Raw genomic sequence first — 26,653 nt, forward strand, 5'->3', positions numbered from 1 at the left:
GTGATAAACTTTGAGTAAATGCTGACCTCTGCTGGACTGTGGTGGTAAAAGTCATTCAAGAAAGCGTTTGATCATTTGCAGCCATAGCGATAAAAACTTTAATAAAATTTTAAAACCTTACATATTATCAACTGGACGGGTATCAGATTTTGATAATGTCTATATTGCTGCCATGAGTTTTAGCCACTGTTTATGTGAGTTGGTGAACACCTCAACTCAGAAAATTAACTCTATAAAAGTCAAACTTAGATTTCTGTGTATAGTTTATTTATTTGATGTCAAATTAACACAGACCTCTTCAGATCTGGTGGAATTTTAAAAAAGCATTTGCAGTCTTCTATAGCCGTGTACACAGTATTGGCCCGGTTCCACTGGCAGCTGTAAATGTATAGTGCCCTCCACTTTTTCGGATGTACACACACACGCACAGGGGTGGATGGATGTGAGGTAGATAACTTAATTAAAGTGTATAGAATAAAATAGATTATGCTTTGAGTAGTCAATATAGTATATAAATGCAAGTGCATAATAAATGTAATTTTTTTTTCATTTTTACCCAAAGCTCTAGTGAAAAAGAGACTACTTGCTGTAGCTTACCTTCCTGGTGTAGACACATCTAATTGTAAGACATCATGAGTTTATTGTCTAACATAGGAATGAGGAGAATGCGGGAAGCAGGAACAAAACAACCTTTCTTTTTCTTTTTAAGAATGTTCCATTTTTAAGTTCATGATATGACTGATTATGATTATTTCTGCTTTCCTTGATACTTTCCTTTGATTGATTTTTGCTTTAATTAAATATTTTATTGTGGAAAGCTCACCTGTTTTTAAACAAACAGCCATCAAACAAGGAAGTATCCTGTATTAAGTTCAAGCTCTTGAACTTTTCCTCTCTTTCTCCTTTTACACTGCTAAGTGGGAAAGTTTTCTAGTGATAGGAGCACTCTGTGAACTTCAAACACGTGTCACATTTTAAAGAAATGTAGCAAAATATATTTAACAAATAAAACTTACATTTAACTTGACATGAAAACAAATATTGTTATAGATTGGATGACATAAGATGACGCAAATGTTGCGCTAAGGACAATTGATAGATTGAGAATCACATCACTCAGTCAGAAAAACAAGAAATACAGTATTTGTTTTGTGTCTTCGTAAGGTACAGTCATTCATGCATCACTACAGCAAAATCAGTCAGTGCTCTGTGTAGTGCAGAGTGGCACGGTGGCATGACAAATTAAATGTTCAGTATAAACTGCTGTTTACATTTACTAACACCATCTTGGGTTGTTAACTCAGCGTTGGTGTCATTGCTCTGACTTTCTGGGTTTGAAATCTAACTTGAGAGAGCATTCCAGATTAAAAATCTTATGTTGGGTGAACCTCCCCCACTGAGTCCCAGACTTGATCTGATAAACTCACAACCACTTTTAGCAGCCAACACACCCCAGTTCAAAATGGAATACGCGAGTATTCCAGTAAATGTGCAATCGAAGAATTTGTTGGGTTTTATGTGACGACACAAAAAAATGTATATGATCAATTTTCCTCTATGTGAGTGTTTTCAGAAAACAGGATATGCACTGGATCATGACCCCTAGTTACCCAGAAAGATGATAAAATTTCAAACGTCAAAGCGAGCGAGTGGAGTCACAGCACCCTGGTCGCCGTGGCAAGCAGAGCGTGGTGACGTCACAGTACTCTGGTTGCCCCAGGCTACATCTGTGCATGTTTGGGGTTTTTTGTGTGTTTTTCAAACTTAAATTAAAGCTGCTGAGCTTATGCGGCTACTAGTTTATACAGGGAGTGCAGAATTATTAGGCAAGTTGTATTTTTGAGGAATAATTTTATTATTGAACAACAACCATGTTCTCAATGAACCCAAAAAACTCATTAATATCAAAGCTGAATGTTTTTGGAAGTAGTCTTTAGTTTGTTTTTAGTTTTAGCTATTTTAGGGGGATATCTGTGTGTGCAGGTGACTATTACTGTGCATAATTATTAGGCAACTTAACAAAAAACAAATATATACCCATTTCAATTATTTATTTTTATCAGTGAAACCAATATAACATCTCCACATTCACAAATATACATTTCTGACATTCAAAAACAAAACAAAAACAAATCAGCGACCAATATAGCCACCTTTCTTTGCAAGGACACTCAAAAGCCTGCCATCCATGGATTCTGTCAGTGTTTTGATCTGTTCACCATCAACATTGCGTGCAGCAGCAACCACAGCCTCCCAGACACTGTTCAGAGAGGTGTACTGTTTTCCCTCCTTGTAAATCTCACATTTGATGATGGACCACAGGTTCTCAATGGGGTTCAGATCAGGTGAACAAGGAGGCCATGTCATTAGTTTTTCTTCTTTTATACCCTTTCTTGCCAGCCACGCTGTGGAGTACTTGGACGCGTGTGATGGAGCATTGTCCTGCATGAAAATCATGTTTTTCTTGAAGGATGCAGACTTCTTCCTGTACCACTGCTTGAAGAAGGTGTCTTCCAGAAACTGGCAGTAGGACTGGGAGTTGAGCTTGACTCCATCCTCAACCCGAAAAGGCCCCACAAGCTCATCTTTGATGATACCAGCCCAAACCAGTACTCCACCTCCACCTTGCTGGCGTCTGAGTCGGACTGGAGCTCTCTGCCCTTTACCAATCCAGCCACGGGCCCATCCATCTGGCCCATCAAGACTCACTCTCATTTCATCAGTCCATAAAACCTTAGAAAAATCAGTCTTGAGATATTTCTTGGCCCAGTCTTGACGTTTCAGCTTGTGTGTCTTGTTCAGTGGTGGTCGTCTTTCAGCCTTTCTTACCTTGGCCATGTCTCTGAGTATTGCACACCTTGTGCTTTTGGGCACTCCAGTGATGTTGCAGCTCTGAAATATGGCCAAACTGGTGGCAAGTGGCATCTTGGCAGCTGCACGCTTGACTTTTCTCAGTTCATGGGCAGTTATTTTGCGCCTTGGTTTTTCCACACGCTTCTTGCCACCCTGTTGACTATTTTGAATGAAACGCTTGATTGTTCGATGATCACGCTTCAGGAGCTTTGCAATTTTAAGACTGCTGCATCCCTCTGCAAGATATCTCACTATTTTTGACTTTTCTGAGCCTGTCAAGTCCTTCTTTTGACCCATTTTGCCAAAGGAAAAGAAGTTGCCTAATAATTATGCACACCTGATATAGGGTGTTGATGTCATTAGACCACACCCCTTCTCATTACAGAGATGCACATCACCTAATATGCTTAATTGGTAGTAGGCTTTCGAGCCTATACAGCTTGGAGTAAGACAACATGCATGAAGAGGATGATGTGGACAAAATACTCATTTGCCTAATAATTCTGCACTCCCTGTATAGAAAACAATAATGTGGGCGTTGGGTTTAAACTCCACTATGGACTATATCATGAGGTGTACCCACAAAAAGCTCACAGACACAGATAAGACCTTATTTAATCCAACACTGCCCAAACACTCTGCTGGCAAATGACTTTTTAAATCTGATAGACTCTTTTAATGTTGTTCAGTCAGTCAACGACCCAACACATGAAGTGGTCATACTTTGGATTTGGTCCTATCTTGCGGCCTGTCACCTCTTGACATTGAAATCTGTAACATTATTAGATATGCAGAAAAGCAGAACGAAAGTGGAAAAAGGACCGATTACAGGTATCGTTTGAGGCACTTAATCCTTGTCAAATTACCAGAAAGCCATTAAAGCAGTAAAAACTATTTTAATACTAAGTATTTTTCTAAGATTGTGTCCAATAATAATCATAAACCTCGTATTTTATTTGGTATTATAAATTCAGTTCTTAATCCACCCAATATCGATCCCCATACAGTCGCGAATATAACATGCGAAAATCTTCTGAAACTCTGTTAACAAAATTGTAAACATCAGGTCCCACATTATTCTTATTATTGTTGGTATTCTTCCTACTATTGACCCATCTATTCACTCTCCAACTTTTGCTGTTTTTGATCATTTCGAGCCAGTGTTCCTTTCATTACTTAATTAAATAGTTAATAACTTGAGACCTTCAAAAATGTTCTTGGATATCATTCCACCTAGATTGCTAAAAGATGTTTTTGATGTTTGCTCTTCATTGTAAATAGCAGTCTTCAGTCTGGGTCTGTTCCCCCTGACTTTAAACATGCTGTGGTGGAACCTGTCCTTAAAAAGCAGAACCTGGACCCAACAGTTCTATCAAATTATAGACCAATCTCCAAATTGCCCTTTCTGTCAAAAGCTCTGGAGAAAGTTGTCCTCCTCCAGCTCCAGACCTTTTTTGATAATCACGGCATCGGTGAAGTATTCCAGTCTGGTTTTAAAACACATCATAGCACTGAAACGGCTACCGACTCAGGAGATTCCGCCATTTTAATATTACTAGATCTCAGTTCTGCTTTTGATACGGTGGATCATAGGATTCTTATCTCTTGGCTGGAACAATATGCCAGTATTAAAGGGATTGCATTGGAATGGTTTAAATCTTACCTATCTAATCGATCCTTCTCTGTTAGATTCAGAGACACATCATCCCCAAAGACCTCGCTCTTTTGTGGGTTCCCTCTGGGACCATTAAAAAAAAAAATGGTGTCCCTTTTCACTGTTGCTGTTGATTCACAGATCTACCTCCCACTGAAACGCAAATCTGTGAACCCTCTGAAGAGACTGTTCGATTGTCTGGAAGATGTTAAGGCATGGATGATTTTAAATTTTCTCAATTTAAATGAACAGAAAACTGAGATCATTGTCTTCGGCCCTAGTGACCATTACGACCTTGGCCCCTTAGAAAATTATAAAAAATCATTTGTGAGAAATTTAGGTGTGATTTTTGATAGTAATTTAACATTCGATAAACAGATAAAAAATGTGATCAAGACCAGCTTCTTTCACCTCTGCGTACTTGCTAAGGTGAAGCAATTCTCTGTTTCAGAGACTTTGAGAAAGCAATCCATGCCTTTATTTCATCTTGCCTCAACTTCTGCAACAGCGTCTACTCTGGTGTTACTTCATCATCAATTGGCCGACTACAGCTGGTTCAAAATGCTGCGGCAAGGCTCCTGACTGGCACACGCAAGCAAGAGCACATATCGCCCATACTTGCCTCGCTACACTGGCTGCCAGATGCCCTTCCTAATGCATCTGGCAATAGAAAAAGATAAATAAGAAAGTAGTGTACAAAACCCCCCAAAATACCATACTATGTACAAATGGTTACTATATACATTAAAATACACAAAGATTTTCCTTTTTTATATGTAAATAAAGTGCACACAAAGCAATATATGCCCCAAAGATTACTGTGTGTAAAATAGCTCATAGCAACATGTTCAATACCTGACTGACTTTGAGTGAGAACTGAAGAAGGGAGGAAGTGCTTCACCTAATTGAGCTCGACTGCAACAAGCAGTGATACCAATGCGTGCAAAAAGCATAACTAGAGAAAAATACGTCAGAAGGGATAAAGAGAGAACGGTGGTCTGTGGCAACCATCTGCTAACCCATTTCCTTAGCCCCTGCACCCAAAAGAAAGGAGGATGCAGTTAGCATGAATACCAAATGGGTCTCAAATAATCATAGTGTTATCTAAAAGTGCACAAATGATTAGAGTTCGACTAATAGTTAAGTAATGCTTTTATCTTGTGGACTTTTTAAGCTCTTTAATTCAGTAGTGACAATTACATGTATATAGCACATTTCAGTAAACACCATTTGCTACAGTGACATCTTCAGTCACTGAAACTAAAGACATCAGTTGGATGAGTGATGAAATGTTTCTCTGTCCAGATGAACAGAGGTATCTTTGCATTACTGTTGTAACAGTCTATAAAAATGTATATGTTGCTATTACTAGTACTACAAAACATGTCAGGCACTTAATTTTATAACTACAAAACTTTTTTTTTTCCAAATTCACCATCTTTTTCTTGTCTCCTCCACTCTCTGGTAAACCTCCATAATTTTGTGGGTCATGCAGGATAACTCTTTTACCTTATCAAATCTACAATTAGGCATGTGCTAACATATTAAGTGAACAAAACAAAGGAAACATTTCTTTGAATAACTGCTGTTATTACGGTTATTTTTTATTCCTGATGCAAACTGATAGTCAGTTAAATTTTCTTTCGGAAATCTGCTGCCCTATGCAGTTTGCTTATTAACAACAACAGGTTGAAATATAACTTCCGCTGTCTGGTGACGGGTTTCCTTTTTGAGGTATTTTCTCAAGGTAAGCACGCGCACGCTTCTCCTCTCCAATTGCAAAATTAAATTTGCTGACCTTGATGTTTTGCTCCCTTTTCTCCTTTGATTTTTCTTTTTCACTAAGGACGTATTCTGTATAACACTTCCTGTTATACTCATCCCACTTTTGTTCTCTCACTTGTTCTTCTTGTCTTTTTTTCTCTTTTAGCCTTATGGCATTTTTTCTGCCTTCATCAATAGCTTTTAGTATTTCTGCTCTCATTTGTTCTTCTTCGAGGCATCTGGCTTTAAATTCTCTGGCCTCTTTTTCCGCATAAGCCTTTTCTAATTCTGCCTCTCTTAAAGCTTTTTTAACAGCCTCTGCTTTTTGCATTGCTTCCAGTTTTTCCGAAGCGATGTCTGCTGTTAGCTGTCTTCTTCTTACTCTGGCCATGGTGTGAGCCATCGAGAGAGCCATCTTTTTATCAACTTCTTTTTGAACACGTTTGTCATGTTCATAGCGCTCTTTCTGTTTTTGAATTTCAAGGTAAGCACGCGCACGCTTCTCCTCTCCAATTGCAAAATTAAATTTGCTGACCTTGATGTTTTGCTCCCTTTTCTCCTCTGATTTTTTCTTTTCACTAAGGACGTATTCTATATAACACTTCCTGTTAAACTCATCCCACTTTTGTTCTGTCACTTGTTCATTTTGTCTTTTTTTTCTCTTTTAGCCTTATGGCATTTTTTCTGCCTTCATCTAAAGCTTTTAGCATTTCTGCTCTCAGTTTTTTCTTCTTCGAGGCATCTGGCTTTAAATTCTCTGGCAGTTTTTTCAGCATAAGCCTTTTCTAAATCTGCCTCTCTTGAGGCTTTTTTAACAGCCTTTGCTTTTTGCATTGCTTCCAGTTTTTCTGAAGCGATGTCTGCTGTTAGCTGTCTTCTTCTGACCCTGGCCATGGTGTGAGCCATCGAGAGAGCCATCTTTTTGTCGACTTCTTTTTTAACAGTTATCTCACCTCCTTTGGCCATGAGGCGTGTTTTAAGTTTGTCTTCAATTGCCAGCTTCTGCGCCTGAAAAACCTCGATGTTTTGTTTAATTCCAATCATTTGTGTTGTTGCTGTTCGTTGCGTTTATCGTAACCTTAAAACTTAAATATTTAGTTTTAAGGTTACCTGTTAATCCTTTCGAAGAAGGTTTTTCATGTGTTCGTTTTGTTTTCGTTTTCGGTCAGCTACTGTTGCCTAGTAACAGAAAATAATGGTAACTTGTTACGCTGGCGAGAGTTGCGCTATTCAGGCGTCTCTCACACAGACCAGATTAGTCGCGTCTAGTAATTTATTCGGATATTTAATAATTATCTGCTCCACTCACCCGTCCTGCGTTTTTCTTCTTCTTTCTCGTTTTTTCTCCTTTTTTCACTCCCATAAAGAGGAAGCAGAGGACACGTGTAGGCCCAATGACAAACAAATTCATCACCCATAACGCACTTATTAAGGGGATCACCGGGACAGCGAGAAATGATCACAGGTCTGTGAGGCTGTAAACACGTGCACCTGTGGGTGACCAGGGGGACGCTCTAAAACTCTCAGGAACCACGAGTATATTAGTTTATTATATCGTGGACTTCACTGAGTGAAAAAGGATGAAGATCCAGTGCAGCTGGTCTCAGGAGATGATGAAAAAGCCTGAACACCTTCTCTACAACAACAACAAGGTGAGTTTATTGTTGTGATTGATTTAGTTTTTGATGGATTGTATGTTACTTTAATTATAAAACGCTTATATTGCAACTGAATGCTGTTATGTGTATGCAACTCTACATGTATTATAGGAACATTAATAATGATAATCCACAGCAGATCTGACCAAAACTCTGTTCTTTCTTGCTGGCTTTCAATGGTAGCGTGTACAAATTCATTTTATTTTCAAGTCATTTCCCACCTCACTTTTCTCAATACTAAACTTTGTATTTTTAGTCCTTTTATTTTAGCTTGAATGCAAACAACATCAACAAAAAACAAACTTCTTAAAATTTCTTTTTGTTCCTCTTTTTTTCCTCAGAATAAATTGTGACCAGGCTCATTGGCTGAGATGGTGGAGCAAAACAGCAACACATTAATTGTGACTGCTGAAGTTCCTGTATGAACCCAACAACTCTGAAAATCCAAGGAAAAGGTGTGCATTTTCCTTAAAGCCCAGATGGAATTTGATGGACTACCATTCAGGACTTTCTCTCACTGGTATATGAAGAGTGCTACCAATAGAAAGTGTGCACACAATGTCTCACTTCATGCTTGCTCTTCACTAACCTCTGGTGTTGCTTTCTAGTCACTTGTGTTGTTATGGTCTCATTTGTTATTGTCTCACAAGCAGAGGTTTTTGCTTGGGAAGTAACCATGACCTCTTTTCAGAGGCTTCTCTAACATTTAATGGTTGTGAAATATGTCAACTTTTCTCCTCTACTTTAACTACTAAGAGCATTTTGAGCACAGTGGAGAAAAGGGGTTGCACTGAGGATTTTGAACTGTGGCGTTTAAGTGTTGTCACTGCAGAAGATCTGTGGACACAGATCCTTATTCACTTAGCTGCTGTTCAGTTTAAAAGTCTTCATCAGAACAAGCAGAACAATTGCACTTTGCTCCTCACTGTCTTTGAAAAGTAAGAGCTGATAAAACAAATCCACTAAATGCATTTTTATCTTTAAGTTTGGTATAGTAATTTGTCGAACAGACAAGTAATCTTGTCTGTTCGATTACTTTGTCTGTTCTAATAACAGACAAGTAATCATGTTCTAATAAACCCAAATTTCAGCAACACCTTTGGATCTGTTCGGTTTTATTCATATAGCACCAGTTAACAAATCGTTTCTCAAGTCACTTTATATTGTAAGGTAAAGACCCGACAGTGTTAATCTAGGACAAATGTTCACTCTGATTCAATGTTGAAGCGAATGCAAGTCGGTAATCAAAGGTGAGTTTTTGGCCATAACTGACTACATATGTATATTATATCATGAGTGGACAGACATGGTTGTAAACCACACCTTAACTGTTTGGCTGAGCTAAAACAACCACAGCAGGGATTCTAGCTTTAAGGTACTCTCGATATTGTTAAATGTGCAAATATTGGTATATTTTTTGTTTGTCAGCTGTCCGTTTCGAAGAAAACACTTTGACGCCGCTTGAATCCATGTATTTATGAACACATTTTCATGATGTTAGGGACCAGGCAGTAAGGCATAGAGGACACAGGTGTTTAATTCAAAAATGGGTTTTTATTGACCCAAAATATGAAAAATAATTGACAAAGCCAAAACTTAAATAGACAGACCAATAAAAGAGGTCAACTCAATAAACTAAACTCAAAATAACAACTAACAAAACCTCAAACAAACATAAGACAAACTGACCTCGTGAAATGACTGTGACAAAGTGGCTAGGATTGAATTCATTTACCATTTGTCACTTACATATATTCTTAATTTAGCTTGTGGTATCTTATAATGAATCATAATGCTTTAATGTACACACTGCAGATGGACTGTTTGTGGTAGCATTGGTTACATTCATTACATCTGTGCAAATGTTCTTAAAGCCAAATGTCACTTAATCATTAGTTGATTTGAATCTTTCATTTGATTATGTAGTTTGGTTATACATACATGTACCATTCTGTGTTCCTTTGTGCAGGTCCTATATGTAAAGGGTATGTAGGAGGGGCCGCCCCAGTACTTCCTGTTTATATAGGATATGATTTCATTGATTGAGTCAATTAGGTGTAACAAAAAGAAGGGATGTTTCTTTTGTGTAAAATTGCTTATTTCCTTTGAAATAACCTCATGAGTCGGATTGTGTGAAGAGAATGACTTTTCAAACTGTTTATTTGGGTAAATGAGTTTGTTAAGTGGAAAAATGATTTTATTCCTGTTTCTTTGTCTAGACGGTGTTATTTGGTCTAACCTGTTTTCTCAATGGTAGGGATGAATGAGTTTCAGCTGTGGGTGGAATTCTGTATAAAGCAGGGGAGATTTTGACTGCCAGGGTTCTTATGTTTGAGTGAAACAATTGTTGAATGGTGACGCCAGAAAATAAAGGACACTTAAAAGAAACTTGAACAGTCTGCTGATGCTGTCTTCCTATCACTTTCCTTGCTGCCTATGTTATGCTACCCCACAATGACACATGAGGGAACTTAAATACTGGCTTAGCTAAACCAAATGACACACAAGGGGGATTGATTTCAAGAAAAATGGAAAAAATAAAAAGTTTGTGAGTTATGCTGTCATTAAATTTTAGCCTAGTATTTGAGTTGAGGACAATAAATGAATATTTTACATTAAATGTACCAATGTTGTTGTGTAATACTTGGGCACAGATCATTTTAAGAAGTTTTAATTTACAAGCAAATAGTGTATAAGGTTGTAATTGTATAGAAATGTATTGTTAAGGAAAAGTACATTTAATTGGTTAAAGTTGAAAGTAGTGACTGTAAATAGTAATAGAAACAAAATTTTTAGTTTTTCTATTAACAGAAAATATCTGTTAATGATACAGAAAATATACCATGAATAAATGGAATTTTCCACAGTTGAAGGAAATGTCCATAAATCTATTTGGAATGGTATAGAACTTTGTGACACCTTGAAGAGTATGAATAATTTTGGACATGACACTTTTGCTCAAATTTAAATAAAAGCTGAGAAATATTTTTTTTCTATAACAATGCCTCTTGTACATTGTCTTATTATCTTTTGGGAGACACCTGTGTCATTTCCAGTCCAAAAAACCTTGCTGTTTGAATAAAAGTAACTTTAAGTTAAAATTTGCCAGGGGTATGAATAATTATGGGCTTGACTGTGTGTGATCATTACAGTATGATGTTCCAGACTGCTGACTGTGGCCACTCCCAAAGTTATTAGTTGCTCAATCATCATTCAGCCTAATCACAGCCTCCTGCACTTGCATAAACATGTCTTTGGACCACATATTGACACTTTCAGTGAGCAGCTATTTTGAGCCTCTGCAAATTGTATTACTGTTACTCCTTAACAGTTGATGCATAATTTTGTTGTACATGTAAAATGACAATAAAGGGCTGTTCTATTATCTTTTCTTCTATTCTATACTTTTGTTTAAAAAAATGAAAGTCTGCACTTATATCACATCTTGTTTGTTTGATTTAAAATCCATTGTGGTGGTTTACAGAGATAAAATTATGTCATGGTCCAACAATTTGTAGACCTGACTGTAAATGATGTTTTTTGCATGGACCAGAGACAGGATTCACTGAAGTAGGGACATATCAGTAATAGTGTTTTGTAAAAACACTTTGAGCAGAAAAGCCTTAAGCCTTAATTTTGAGGATGGGAGGCTTAATTTTTTTTCTTTTGTCACGTTCACTGTAACTGAACCTGTGCTCCCTTGTAAAAAGAATTAGTACCAATGGTGAACATGCTAGTTCTATAGTTCTCTTACAAATACCAGTTGCATTTGCATGGAGCTGATCTGTGTGCACAGGTCCCACTAAAGGTTGTTGGGGCTTTTTGCCATGTTTCTGACATGGCAAAAAGCCATGGCTGGTCCTCGATGTCCTTCTGCTATGGTTAATCTCCTCTTCTGTGGCTTCTCTTCTACACTCTTGGCACTGCAGAGTGTGGTAGAGTTACAGTAGCTGTGGAGGTGCTGGACTGCTACCAGCGGTGACAAGGACGCCTGCAATAATCAAAACCTGTGAGGAATTAGAAGAGAACAATGGTCTCTCTCAGTGGTATCAGGTAAAATGGAGATAAAATCTTTTATTTGCCATTTGTACACATACACTCTGGGTACACAGGACATGTTGCGCAGAGCTTAAAGTCAAATAAACACAAATATATATAAACAAAGGGCACACTTGATTATTAATTGACAATAAACTAGTAATAAACAGGTATATAACAGCAAATCCTGTATTACACTTAAATGAAGATATATATTGCACAAAATAAATTTGTGTGTGTTTTAGTTTTGGGTTTTTTTTGCCATCAGTCTGACTGTGGTAGAAAAGAAGTTGTTGTGAAAGCATGCCACAACAGACTGTCCGCTCTGCTGATATGTTCATTGTTTTGGCCAGAGGAGGGTGTGTCCTGAATAATGACAGTCTCTGACGATGTGTTGTGCACTTCTTATGGCGTTGTCTGCATATTGATGGAAGATCAGTCCTTATAATCCTCTTTGCAGCCTTTATTACTCTCTGGAGACTCTTCTTCTGTGCCTGGGTGGCTTTTTCATAGCAGACAGTGATGACAGTATTGAGGATGCTCTTGACCACTCCTCTGTAGGCTGGAGCTATAGGGTGCAGCTCACTCCTGCCTTTCTGAGCAGAGTGATGAAATAAAGCCAATGCTGGGCATTCTTCACCATAGCTGTGGTGTTCGTGGTCCAAACCCAGGGTCGATTTTATATGAATGGGACACTATTCACCTGTCCCATTGAAGTAGAGAGGCAGAGGCTGGGTGTGAAACATAAGGCCCATGGATGGGCCTGGCAAAAGGCTCCAATCTGGCCCACTGGACGGTTGTGGAAAATATGAAGGAGGGCATAAATTTAGGACTTTTAACTATATTTTCATAGGTTTTACTACAGCTTTTCCTACTGATAAAGGCCTCCCCCATGACCATTCATACTACACCAAAGTAATGAGTGATAGTTAAATAATTAAATGACGAAAAAAGTTCCTTTTTTTACACTATTGAAATGTCAGGGTTGTCAAGAGTCGTTTCATAGTGAAAACTAAACAAGTAAATAAAAAAATAAAATTTTAAATAAAATAGAATGTTTTCTGTGAATTAACAAAAACTCTCTGGCTTGTAATTACAGAAAAGTCTGTACAACGAGCTACCAGAACTTTTTCTGTAATTTTATACACGTTTTTTTTTTTTTACACAATTTAAGGCCAAAGAGTGATGCTGTAAGTTATCTTTCATAGACTACAGCAGAGGTTCCCAAAGTGTGGGGCCCGCCCCCTAGAGGGGGCGCAGAGCCATTGCAGGGGGGTCGCGGTATGAAAAGAAAAAAAAAAGAGCGCTTGGACACTCTGGACAGGTTTTTGACGGGGCTCCCACATAAACGCAAAGCAGGAGATGAAGCATCGCCAAATATGTTTCCAAACCAACTTCCTTCCAAGCCAAAGACAGGAAAATATGGTGAAGCATATCTTCCCTTTGGCTTCACCTGCACAAGTGCCGAGGTAGGTCTCCCCTGCAAAATTAGTTTCCCTGCGTCGGGAGCACGCGCTGGGCTCCTCAAATCACGGACAAACAGTATCTCACATTCTTGATTTTTAGTTCACAAACACTTCTTGTAATGACTAACTACTCCTGACATTTTGGACATGTTAGCTCTTTATGCAGTAAAGTTACAGTGGCATACAAATAATATCAGGCTGATCCTGCCGTAATTTGTTCCCCCTGTTCAAATCACGGACAAACAGTATCCCACAGCTGTTTATGTGTTTAAACCCATTTTGCACAGAGAGGCATTTTTTGAAAAATGTATTGATAGCAATGTTGAACATTATTACACAGGAAAAAAACAACTACACGTAAAATAATTACACCGTGACGCCTCTGCCTTTCTAAATGGAGGGACAGTAACTGTGTGTGTACATGTAAGCGTGTACAACCTGCAGATAGTCAGATTAACAGTATTTTGTCTCTATCTGCCATTCTGCAATTCATCTCATGTAAACAATAACGTGGCGCACAGCGTGATGTGAAAAGAGGCACATACCTTTGACGTTGCGTGACGAACTCTGTATTCCTCGTCCACACATAAACGCAAAAAAGGAGTTTTAAATAATCTCCGTTTTCGGTGAATCGCAACGCCGTTTACGTGTTGACGAAAAGCCCAAACGCATAGAAACAGCTGCGTTTTCAAAAATACCCGTGTAGGTGTGGACGCAGCGTAAAAGAGTTAGTAGTGTATTTTATTACTACCTGTAATTTATTGCCGTTTACTTGTATTTGCTTAATTGTTTACTAAATGTTTGAGGTGTGAAATAAACCGCAATGGAGTTTGTAAACAAAATATGGGCGTGTGTGTTTGGAGGATGTGTTTGCTTGGGGGGGGGGCGAACATTTTTCTTGTAAAAAAGGGGGGCCTGGCAAAAAAGTTTGGGAACAACTGGACTACAGCAACATTTCTTCATTATAATATATTCTTCATTATGTATAAAACTGAGACATACTGTTGCAATTTACAATGCGTTTCTTTTTCTTGTATTAACATATCCCAGGATTGTGTAGGAAATTTTCACTGACAGAAAGGGGAGTTTCACTGGTCCAGGCCCATAAACTCAAATTAAAACCTGATATGCTGTTGAAATCCAATTCGATTCAGTTCAGTTCAATGAACAAGCACTTGGCAACAGTGGAAAGGGAAAAACTCTCTTTTAACAGGAAGAAACCTCAGGCGAAACCACACTCGGGAAGGGGCAGCCATTTGCACTGCCTGGTTGGGGGTAAGGGGAAGAAGACAGGACAAGACAGTCTGTGGAAGCCAGCCGGAGATTAATAATCACTAATGATTAAATGCAGAGTGGTGTGGAGTATAAACACATGTCTGTGAAGGTTCTCAGTCTTCCAGGTCATCGTAGTCTAAGGAGCTTGGATATACAGTAAAAACACATAATGAGTGGGGGAAAAAGGATGAGTGAAGACGAACACGTAACATAATGGGAAGCCCCGAGCAGCCTAATCCTATTGCAGAACTATCAGCTTTATCAAAAAGGAAAGTTTTAGGCCTAATCTTAAAAATAGAGATTAATAGTAGAGAAATTGCACTGCCTGTTCTTTTTTTGTGATACCCTGGGGATCAAATGTGTATTTAAATTTATTTTCACTGACAAAACGAGGGTTTCACTGGTCCAGCCCACATAAGCTCAAAGTGGCCCACGATGTAATATGAGCTTGACATCCCTGGTCTATGGCAAACACCTGCAAATTCCCTCCCTGTGTGTATTTTCGTTTCCTGCTTTGCACAAAATCTGGAGAAAAGGATTCCTAATGAATTTCAGATTGATGAAATGTAAATGCCAGTGTATCTATTGAGCAAGCTCTGGTGCTCCCATAAATCCTTAGATAAAACAAATGCTGCTGGCACAGGGCGATCAAAGCGACACGAGGACGCCGTGGGCGCTGTGGATGACGCAACGTGTCGCGGAGGGCAGCAAACCGTACAGCATAGTCAGCGAACCGAGCACGCTGCTGCTTTCCTGCGCTCCTCACCGACAGACACACGCGTCTCTTCGGTTAGAAAGAAACCCTCAGCTAGTGTCTGTGTGAGTACGAACTATCTATACGTGTACATATTTGTGTGTGCATGTGTTTATTTTTCTCTGTAAGGTTAGTTACGCAATCATGAGCGTTTTGAATTTAGCTGGAGGTTGCCGTTGTTCTGACAAACCATCCTACTTTGGCAAAACGTCCTACCGTAAGTAGTTTATACATATTCTGCTGTCACAGAGTAATTCCAGCACCAATTTAAGTAGGTATGACTGTTTGCCACTTAACTTTGCCCATCAGAGTAACATTGAAGCTCATATTCTGAAAGCCAGGATGGTTTGCCACTTCATTTTACCCGTTAAAGTATGCTTGTAGGTAACATTCACAAAGGTAGGATGATTTGCCACTGAATTTTAGCTATGAAAGTAAGCTTCTAGCTCAGATTAACAAAAGTAGGACGATTTGCCACTTAATTTTAGCTGTTAAAGTATGCTTGTAGGTGACATTCACAAAGGTAGGACGGTTCGCCACTTAATTTCGTGTTGTGCGCATGCGCAGAAACAACGGGTAGGATGGTTTGTCAGGATGGATTCCCAGAACACCGTCAGTCGCCGGTAACTTCAGTTGCTGTGGTAATTCTGTGCCCCTTAAACCTTGTTGGCAATTTCTCACAGAAATACTCATACCTATGTCGTTAATACGTATGTATTCACACCAGTAGGAGGAAAACATTTTGTTGATAGCTCTCTTGCGACTGTTAAATCATTTTTTAAATTTGGTTTTTGCACCGGCATATTTGAAAGAACAGTAATTATGCAGTGCAAGTTGTATCCCAAAACCACACCCTGTTACCGAAATCTATTTACCCTGGAAAAGGAAGCGCGAAAACAAACTAGGCCTCGCCTGACAAAAGGGAAGGACTTGCCTCTGCTTATGTAACTTAATATCTTCTTTACTTTCACATTCCTGAGAATACACCAACGCTAGCACACTGTTATACGTACAAAACAAACATCACATTCACACAAGCACAATTCTGTGGTCCTCCTTAACTTGCCACATGTATGTCATGATCTACAATAAAATGCTATATATACTGCTAGCTAGACTTCAAAAGTTGCTTAAATTAATATTAGTTAAGTCTTCTGGTATTACGAGTATACTAATTCTAGTACTTGTTAAGTCTACAACAATTTCATTTTAAGAAGCACTGAGCCAGCAAATAAATGTGTGCATAAGATATTATAATTCAGCTTTAAAAGTTTTGACTCCAGCATTACAAGTACACTATATTGCCAAAAGCATTCGCTCATCTGCCTTCACACGCATATGAATTTGAGTGATATTTCATGACCTTTGCTGCTATAAAAGCTTCAATTCTTCTGCGAAGGCTTTCTGCGAGGTTTAGAAGTGTGTTTGTTGGGAATTTTTGACCATTCTTCAAGAAACGCGTTTGTGAGGTCAGACACTGATGTTAGACGAGAAGGCCTGCTCGTAGTCTCTGCTCTAATTCATCCCAGAGGTGTTCTGTTGGGTTGAGGTCAGGCCTCTGTGCAGGCCAGTCAAGTTCTTCCACACAAACTCACTCATCCATGTCTTTATGGACCTTGCTTTGTGAACTGATGTGCAGTCATGTTGAAACAGAAAATGACAATCCCCAGACTGTTCCCACAAATTTGGGAGCATGAAATTGTCCATTATCTCTTGGTGTGCTGAAGCATTAAGAGATCCTTTCATTGGAACTAAAAGACCCAGCCCAACTCCTGAAAGACAAGCCCAAACCATAATCCCCCTCCACTAAACTTTACAGTTAGCACTACATACTCAGACAAGTACCATTCTCATCTCATCTCATCTCAAACCCAGACTCATCTCTTGGATTGCCAAACAGAGAAATGTGATTTGTGACTCCAGACAAACACGTCTCTGCTGCTTTAGACTCCAGCAGCAGCGTGGTTTACATCCATTATTGGTGATGGATGTACCCATTCCATGCGAACTATTCTTGAGCTGATCTGAAGGCCACATGAAGTTTGGAGATCTGTAGCGACTGACTCTGCAGAAAGTTGGTGACTTCTGCGCACTGTGCACCTCAACATCTACTGACCCCACTCTGTGATTTTACAATACTAGTTGCTCTTGTTCCCAATCGCTTCCACTTTGTTATAATACCACTAACAGCTGACTGTGGAATATTTAGTAGTGAGAAAGTTTCACGATTGGACTTATTGCACAGGTGGGATCCTATCACGGTACCATGCTAGAATTCACTGAGCTCCTGAGAGCAAATTTTTGTAGAGGCAGTCTGCATTTGTTCCAGAGTTGATCCAGAGTTGGGCATGTCTGGGCATTTTGTTATGTGGATTCCAGCAACAACCCAGCTGATGATATCAGATGAGGAAAGACCATGCTAGAGCCACACCCAAACTCTTCAGGAAGAATTAATGAGGGTGGTACTGATTGAAGTACAGGAGATATTAAACTCAAAACCAGTGGGCTTTGTGTCCCCTGAGGTGGTGGATGCTGATTCAGTTACCCCCAAACTGTTCCTCATGGGGCAGCTCGATCCATCATCTATGTATCCGGATTACTGACTCTGGGCTCTGTTGCAAGGAAGCATATGCATGTTTTCTAAGATGAATTTTGGAGAAAGTTTTTCAGGTGATATCTTCCAGTTCTTCAATGACATTCAGTGGCACAAGGAGCCTGCAAAGCTGCATGCTGTAGCTTTTGTTATAGTGGTAGACGAGTCCATTCCTGCCTTTCTGTATATTTGTATATTTAACAATGATATGTATATCATTGTAACAGCACAACTTCAGACAATACCACCAGTACCTGGTATTGGAGTTTGTGAGCAGAAAATGCTCATATTTGAGCATCTGACCTTGTGTTGGAAATTTTCCAAGCTAACCTTGGAAACTTAACCGAATCATGAATTGTCCAAAACTTATCTCAACTAATGGTCTGTTGGGACCTGCTGTTAAGTCAAACAAAGACAGTGATCAGAATTTGGGTAATTGACATTTCCTCATTACGAGGTAATAGTTATGTAATCATCCAATTAATGTAATTATTTCCCTGCCACTCGACAGCTTCTTTGGCTGCTTCAGCAAAAAGCACTCATCATGTCCAAAGGTACAGTGGTTCTGGCTTACAGCGGGGGACTGGACACCTCCTGCATTCTGGTCTGGCTCAAGGAGCAGGGCTATGATGTCATCACCTACTTGGTAAGGTTTGAAGCCATGCACGCAACAGTTGGTTTAGTTTTATGTTGCCAGGCTTTTGCATGTTGTGTCCTTTTGGTTGTACAGTTAGCTTTATAAAGGGTTACAGGTGTTCACTGTGGTCTGTTATTAAAAAAACAACAAAAAAAACCCCTAAGGTATCTCTGCACGGGTCAAAAGGTTTGGATTCATAATGACAGCTCAAATCTGCCTGGATTTACGTTTTGCCCCACAGTCACTCAGAACTGCACAGTAGGCAGATTTTCCGACTGTCTAACTTCATTTAGTGATTTTGTAGGTCAGTGGGGGTGGGTGTCAGCCAAAAGTTCACAGCTGTTGAACAGGATGTACACTTCGCTAAATCTTTTTGGCTCTAGCTCTTCAGTGGAGTAAAAGAAGGCACTCATCCAGTGCATGATCCAGTGTAATGTTTCATGAAATTACAAAACCAAGCACTTGCGTGAAAGTACTGAGACGTAGACAAAAACCAAGAGGGTTTACTGTGCCACTGTGCAAGTATAATTCATGTGTCATTACTGCAATATGTAGGTTCTTTTAGAGCTGCTACAATTCACTTTACTATGTGAGAAAAATAGTCCCTTGCTCAGTTCAGGAGATCAGTACAGCCTCTTCATGGCCTCGAGTGGTGTTCACTCTCAGTTGTTTCATCTCCTCAGCAGACGTGATCTGAATCGCAAGACAGTGGATTGTCAAAAATAACACTTTGGTAGGCATGTGCCTCTGTGTGTCGATGCATTTAATTTATAGAAGAATCTAAACTAGAGAACCTGCATATTTTATCTTCTCATTGTGTTCATGCTGTTTCTCCTGGAGATTTAAACATCAACATTAACATTCACAGCACTTTTCTGTCTTTCTAGGCCAACATTGGGCAAGACGAAGACTTTGAAGCTGCCCGGAAAAAGGCGGAAAGCCTCGGTGCAAAGAAGGTAAACGTCAGTGAAACAGGATGTTGTATTTGATTAGGATTTGTTTGCAGTGGGAGCAACATCAGAGAATGTCAGCTACAATGCTTTTAATGCTTATGCACAGCTTGACCAATCCTGGATTTCTGGCACTGATGCCAATGCTAATATTTTTTTCTAGATGTAGAAGTTATAGAAGTTATAGTAAATGCGGGAAATTTTTATTAATTTCATTAGAATTTTATTTCACAGACGAGTTAGCAAGGCAGTGCTTGATTCTGCACCACAGTCAGAGTCACAGTCAGTCTTCTGGACAAATGACATGATGGAACCATTTTGAAGTGACAAAGGTTCATTTTCTGCTAAATGTTCTATACAAAATGTTTCAATACCCCTCAGTAATATCAGTCAAACAACTGATTGTTAGCAATAATGTGTTCTCTCTTCCTTTCAGACAAGTAATACTGAAGCTCTGCTCACCGTCATAATAAACTATAATTCATAGAAAGTATTACATTCTCTATTCTCGTTCTTTCTGATTGAATTCTCGTCACAAAGCCATTTTGTGGTAAACATTTTTTTTTTCATGCTAGGGAATTGTATCATCAACCATTCATTATCTATTCATTAAAAAAAGACCAGAGTGTGAATTCATTCAGATGTAACACAAAACCCTGTTCTGTGTCCTCGCCTCTGTGGCTGTGCAGGTTTTCATTGAAGACCTTCGTACAGAGTTTGTGGAGCACTTCATCTGGCCTGCCGTTCAGGCCAATGCTGTCTACGAAGACCGATACCTGCTGGGCACTGCGGTAGCACGGCCCTGCATTGCCCGGCGTCAGGTGGAGATTGCACGCAGGGAGGGTGCCCAGTTTGTCTCACACGGTGCCACTGGAAAGGTAAGTCAGACAATGGGCATGGAATCTTACCCGTGTGGGGTAAGAATGTCCAAAATCTGCAAATGTGATTCTGGGTATTAGTTCACATCTTTATTTTTTGAAGAGCAGGAACATAAAATCAAATGTAGGGCTTTGCATCAATTTTCTTATTATAAATTAAGCCTCAGACATGGTGGTTAAAATCGAGGTGGTTTGATCCAAGCCTTTTCAAAGTACAGACTTATTAGCTAGGTCTAAACTTTTGGAAACTTGCACAGTTTGCTTATTAACCTTAATAAGACTACAAAGTTAAAATCTACCCTTCCTCTTTCAGAAACCTTTTCTATTTAGTCCTTTGAAAAGAAAGAGGCATAACAGCTGAATAACAGCTGTCTTATTTCTAAAGTGTGCGTTTTTAATGGGAAAGAGCGTACAGCTCAAATGGTAAAATAAGAGCACAGAGTTTATTTGGTCGGAGTTGGTAATTTAACAGATCAGGACAACTTTGAGTCATCTACCTCATCTATCTGCAGCTGTACCAGATGAATATGTTTTCAGGCTGTACACCAAGAATTTTCTCAGCCTAAGTTGTGAAAGTGACAGTTTGCAATGTTCTCATTATTTAGACTCGTCACTTCGGTTAGCCACACTTTCATGCCATTGTTTTCATATCCTGATTTGACCCGATGTATGTTCAGAGCACAAATTTAGCTGCTTTAGTAATAGTTCCTGTATATTTACACTGCAAATTTATGGAGATTTTTCTGGGATTCATAATATATTTTCAAATATACTTCTGGAAAATAAAAAAACCCTTTAAAAAAAACATTTTGTATTTTTTAAATACATTTTCCTTCTATTATTTTAAGTCTTTTCTGAAATGCAGTGTCCACATGTTGCCTATAGATGGAGTCAAAAACCACATCATGGAGTTAAAATACAGGTTTAAAACATTGTAACTTCTTATAGCTGTGTGAGAGGCCAGCGACCTGTCCTGGGTGTACCCTGCCTCGTGTTTCAAAGTGCAGCTCGCGTCCATTTAGTCTTTTAACAAGCTTCTATAGAAAGAGACAGTATAGAAACAACTAAAAATTAATCAGTTCATCCATTAACACAAAAAGTAATCAACAATTCTAAAAATTTGAGTCAGTGTGAAGTAAAATGGTTCATTTTAAGTATTTTTTGCATAGTAACTGTGATTCATTTGGTTTTCTTTACTGTCTTTGTTAGTACATGGAGGGTATTTTTGAGTTTAGGATGTAGTTTGTGGAAAACTAATTGTTTGAATATGTAAACTTGGGGTTTGGGGTCTTGTCTGGCCCTTTATAGATAAAAAAAATAAAGCAGATTATTGGTGAAAATATGAATAAATGATTAAAAATGTTAGCAACATCTGTACCTATGTTTGTTTGTTTGTGTGTTTTTTTTCTCTCTCTCTTTTTTTCACACCTGCATGAAGGAAAGGTACTTGAAGTGATGGCGCACACCTAGACTACTATGCTCCCCTGTACATATATGAGTCTTAGAACAAAGGAAGCCATCAAATGATGTATATTTTATTTTATGCATAACTTCAATAAGCACTTAAATCTAAAAAAAAATGTTAGCAACAGCCCTGCTGTGCACACTTTTAATCATCTGTATTTATTGTAAACTGATACAACAAGTAACACAACAAGTAACATCGAGTTGAACTGTTGTTTGCACTTTTCAGGGGAATGACCAGATACGCTTTGAGCTAACATGCTATGCCCTCTACCCTGAGGTCAAGGTGAGTTTGTTTATTTATTGCATGGATGTAATTTACCGCCACTGTGGAGTAATGTCACTGCAGCTGGAAAGAGTTTCTCCGTTTGTGTTGTTTAGATCATCGCACCCTGGAGGATACCCGAGTTTTACAACCGCTTCCGGGGGAGGACCGACTTGATGGAGTATGCAAAGGTGACTCTGTCGGTGGCATAATGTCCGAAACACAATTATTTTACCACCTTTATTTTCATACTAATGGGTCTGTTAACAATTTCAAGGTACAGATTTACCTTTTGACTAAAAAAAAATCCTAATAAACAATTACCTGATCAAAACTACGAGTCCTAAAAGTACCATCCACTTAATAGTGATGTTAACATTATCCTGAATATTTTGGAAAAAACAAGTATTAAGCATGCAGTGGACTCCCAAAAAAGGAGATTAGAGGCTATATTATAACAAACATTTTGTTGGTTTAATTATTTATTTTTTACCTCAGATTCTCAGATTAAATTGCGTGGACTACTTGTATTCTGGTGGATGTTTGTCGATGTAGTCCCATCAAAAAAAAATGATGGGCCTCGCCAGTTTTTCCCACTAGAGGGTGGTCATGATGTTTAGCCGACACCTTTCAGGCCAGTCTGTGAGTTAGTTGTGAAATTTACTTTGTCTTAAAGTGCTGATTTTTTTTACTTTTAAAAAAATAATAAAAATGTATGTATGCAAAATGTCTTTGTTGCTTCTTTTTGATATTTTTCCATCACAAAGATAGAAAGAGCGTGGAGAGATCCACGAGTTTCTGCTTACAAACCAAGCTGTATACATTTTGTTTCTGTAATCCTTCAGTCAGAACCTTCTCATTGGAGACGTACACTTTTGCGAGTTGTGCTCACAGGATGTAACTTAAAAGCTTCTTTTGCTGTTAAACTGTAGGAGCATGGCATCCCTGTGCCTGTGACCCCTCGGGCACCTTGGAGCATGGACGCCAACCTCATGCATATAAGGTGAGCAGGACTGGTGTGATGCATCTTCTTTAGCTCTTATTTCAGAATCTTTGATTTTATTTTATTTTTTCCAGTGAAAAACTTTAATTGTTCAAATGACATTTCTTTACAGCTACGAGTCGGGCATCCTGGAGAATCCCAAGGTAAGCTCGCAATGTTTAATAAAAGGAAACATAATTCATCACTTTTTTATATTTAATCCTGTGGTGATTTACTTGTATTAAATTTGAATTTATATTAAAACTGTTACAGTATAATACTTGTTAACTAAAGAAACGCCTTCCAATATGCTGTTCTGTAACTGTTCTAAGAAAATAGACTTCTGCAGACTGTCTGAGGCATTTTTTTCTAACCTTTCTCACTGACACCCATGTTCAAGCCTGTAAAAACAAAAGCTGATCAGAAGAGGTTTGCACAGGTGCAAAAACAATTTAAGTGAACCTGAAAAGGTAAAAGGTTTTGCCTAAACTTCTGAAGGATGACATCATCTTCAGATCGGTACCTGTTCTTGAAATCGATCATGAGAAATAGAAAGAAACCTGCATAAGCCGCTTGCAGGTACATCTCATTGTTGACTACAGTGAGTCATCTCTTCAGCATCCATCTCATGCGCACACGCCGAGCTAACACACCTAATGCTGCGTTTTTGTGTGTACGCGTGGTTAAATGTGTCAGACACTTGGAGGGACACATCAGTAAACCTTCCCTTCAGTCTACTGACCAATGCCAGCCCTGCCAGAGACAAACATGACTCACTCTCCCACAGTGCCATGGGTGAGTCAAGGGTTTGATCTCTGCAGGGTTAAAGGTCAGTGCAGTACATACAGGTTGCCCCCAGTGACCCCCCACGCCCCCCAGAGCTCCCATCCCTCGGTCGTTGTGTCTGTGCCTCTGTCTCTCCTCACCCCGGGTCCTCGCCAGGCCCTGGGAAGAGCCTGGGACACACAGACACTGACTTGTCGTCAGCAACGCTTCTACTAATTCCCGATTTCATGGGAGCCTGGGAGGGGGAAGGGTTAGGGCGTTGCGCCCAGCTGGGGCCTCCTGAGTTCCAACCCCAACTCCTCGGGACCTCATTGTTCCACTGGTTGCGCCGCCGCAGGCTGCGACGTGGGAGGGGAGCCATTTCATCATGACACCGTGACACCAAAATGTCACCAGTAACAGTAAAGTACAAAGACAGTGCGCCAGACAGATGAGTCCCCAATGGACGGGGTGTCACAGGGAGGCGAGGGGTCCTGCGCTGCTGGAGCGGAGATGCAGGGGCAGGGCCACTGTAACTCACAGACCTCCATCTCTTGCTGTCTTTCTCTGTCCCTTTCCCACCCCTCCGCTGCCTCTTTAGTGGCCGTCCTGCGGAGAAATGTTTTGAAAAGAATGAGACGAACCAGCTCAATAGCATAGCGATGTATGATGATGGTATTGTGTGTGTGTGTGTGTGTGAGTTCATTCGGGAGGGGTTTGTGCTGGACCTTTTCTCCAATATTGAATCGATTCATAGCATTAAATACAATGAAATATTTATGGCACAGAGGTCTAAAGTGGTGAAAGGATTTGAATATATTACCCCAGAGCCTCAAATGCGGGACTAGGTAGAGACTTCTTTACAAAAAAGCAAAAGGTTTTCAAGTCTTTTTGTTAAAATTTTAATAAAAACAATCTCGAAATGATCTCTCCATTTAACACCAGTGCAATTCAAACTTGGGGGGTAAAAACAAAAAAGTCACTTCCCCCTCCAAATTCTTAAACCAGCAGGTCACATTCTGATCTACCTGAAGGTCATCTGATAGAGGTCACCTTGCTCTCTGTATCAGCCTGTCTCTCTGCTCCAGTTACAGCCCTGAAGGCTGAGGTCGGACCGCGACTATTCAGACGATACAATGGTCCCCCCCTCTGTATCTGTGATACAATGGTCCCTCTCTGCTGAACACCGTCAGATTAGAAAATATCCAAATGGTCGCTCATATGTTCGTCTGTAGATAAGCGTCAGCAGTTCAGGTTACTCTGTGATTAACACTGTATCCTTCCTGATAACCCCAAACCAGGTCACCTACACCACAATGGGCTGCAGGCTTTTATTTACTCATCTCCATATGGCAACGTTAACCTATGTGAAGACATGCATTCAGGCCAGCTTCAGCTAGCTGTTGCAGACTGTTGGCATGCATCTGATAAGTGCACTGATGTAGTGGTTCTTATAAAGTTCTTAGATTCTGGTGTTGCTGGGAACGTGAAGGTGTAGTCTATGTTTTGTCCCCTGCTTATTCTTTACTAATTAAGAAGAGATATTAGCGACTGTAATTAATATGAATGTGCAGGGTTTTAATTCCCAGGATTTGCCTAATTACGTTTCTGGAAACAAAATGCTAACTATAAACAAATATTATGTGCTGTTATATATGTTTTTTTGACTTCGTAGACCACCACCAGTTGGCAAAACAGCTGAGGTTTTAATTGTTGCTTAGTACCTCTTATGTTCTGTCATCCATCATGTGTGGTAAACAATCCGGCACTTGTGTTTGGATGTCTCCACATCCTCGAGCTTCCTCACTGTCCCCGCTCTCTTCGTCCCTCCGCACATGAGCAGTCAGAGTCCGCCCTGAGGCAGCTTGACACTCGTCCCGAGTCATTAAAACATCACCTCAGTCTTAATTATAGCCTCTGTCAGCGAGTTTCCCCTGGCCTGCTTCTTTTTTCCTTTTTTCTTTGATCCGGGAGCTGATGGCCCACTGCTCCCGTTGACCAGGGGTAAAGGAGCGAAACGCCGTGCCTCTGCCCACCTAGAGGAAATGAAAACTTGTTTGCTGCCGTTCACATTTGCTCGCTGGAAAGATGGATGGTCGGAGGACTGCCTGTAGGGGTAGGAAGTGGGCTCGTAGGTGTATGTATACATGTCAGTGTGTGCTCTGAAGCAAAGAGGTCAGTATTTGTCATGCGCCTTCGCTGCCCTCAGGTCTCATTAGCCTGACCTGTGCTACTCGGCGAGTGCTCTCTGCGACCATCTAAGCATCGTCGTCATCGCAGCTTTGCCTTCATAGACAAGCGCCTGCTGTCCTCATTAAATTCAGCCCAGGATGTGACACTATCCAAGGGCGCTATGAATATAAATATCTCTACAGCACAACACGAGCATATTGTTTTATTCTTGTCTCAATTTGCCATGTTTGCATTTTAAGGAGAAGGACAGACTTGAAACGTGGTGATTTTAGGATCATTTCCAATCTGTTGCGCCAAACATGTTTTCCTTTTTTTTTTCCTCTTTTCTTTTTTTTTTTTAAACCATCCTCTCCCGCTCTCTTCCCAAATCCTGCTTTCTCCTCCTGCCATTTCTGCTTCTTTTAGCCCCTTTTTGGCTTTGATTGAAAACCAATGAGGCGACTAATAAGTGGAAAGATAGAAAT

The 26,653-nt window shown here is 39.7% G+C and overlaps 1 protein-coding gene and 1 long non-coding RNA gene across 2 annotated transcripts in view; both read left to right on the top strand.

Moving 5' to 3' along the window:
• Window positions 1–6,068: 6,068 nt before the first annotated feature.
• Window positions 6,069–10,317, top strand: LOC109202800 (uncharacterized). Its single transcript, XR_002062736.2, has 3 exons — window positions 6,069–6,755; window positions 7,639–7,923; window positions 8,271–10,317. It is a non-coding gene; the product is annotated as an uncharacterized LOC109202800 (long non-coding RNA).
• A 4,947-nt stretch (window positions 10,318–15,264) lies between these two features.
• ass1 (argininosuccinate synthase 1) overlaps window positions 15,265–26,653 on the top strand; it is a 32,256-nt gene continuing 20,867 nt past the window's right edge. The window contains exons 1-8 of the mRNA XM_013268308.3: window positions 15,265–15,527; window positions 18,567–18,701; window positions 19,580–19,648; window positions 20,332–20,520; window positions 22,214–22,270; window positions 22,366–22,440; window positions 23,182–23,252; window positions 23,365–23,395. Coding sequence (XP_013123762.2) covers window positions 15,279–15,527; window positions 18,567–18,701; window positions 19,580–19,648; window positions 20,332–20,520; window positions 22,214–22,270; window positions 22,366–22,440; window positions 23,182–23,252; window positions 23,365–23,395 — 876 coding nt within the window. The 5' untranslated portion in view covers window positions 15,265–15,278. The remainder of the gene's footprint in view (window positions 15,528–18,566; window positions 18,702–19,579; window positions 19,649–20,331; window positions 20,521–22,213; window positions 22,271–22,365; window positions 22,441–23,181; window positions 23,253–23,364; window positions 23,396–26,653) is intronic.

Source organism: Oreochromis niloticus, linkage group LG7 (genome assembly GCF_001858045.2).
Source record: "Oreochromis niloticus isolate F11D_XX linkage group LG7, O_niloticus_UMD_NMBU, whole genome shotgun sequence".
NCBI lineage: Eukaryota > Metazoa > Chordata > Actinopteri > Cichliformes > Cichlidae > Oreochromis > Oreochromis niloticus.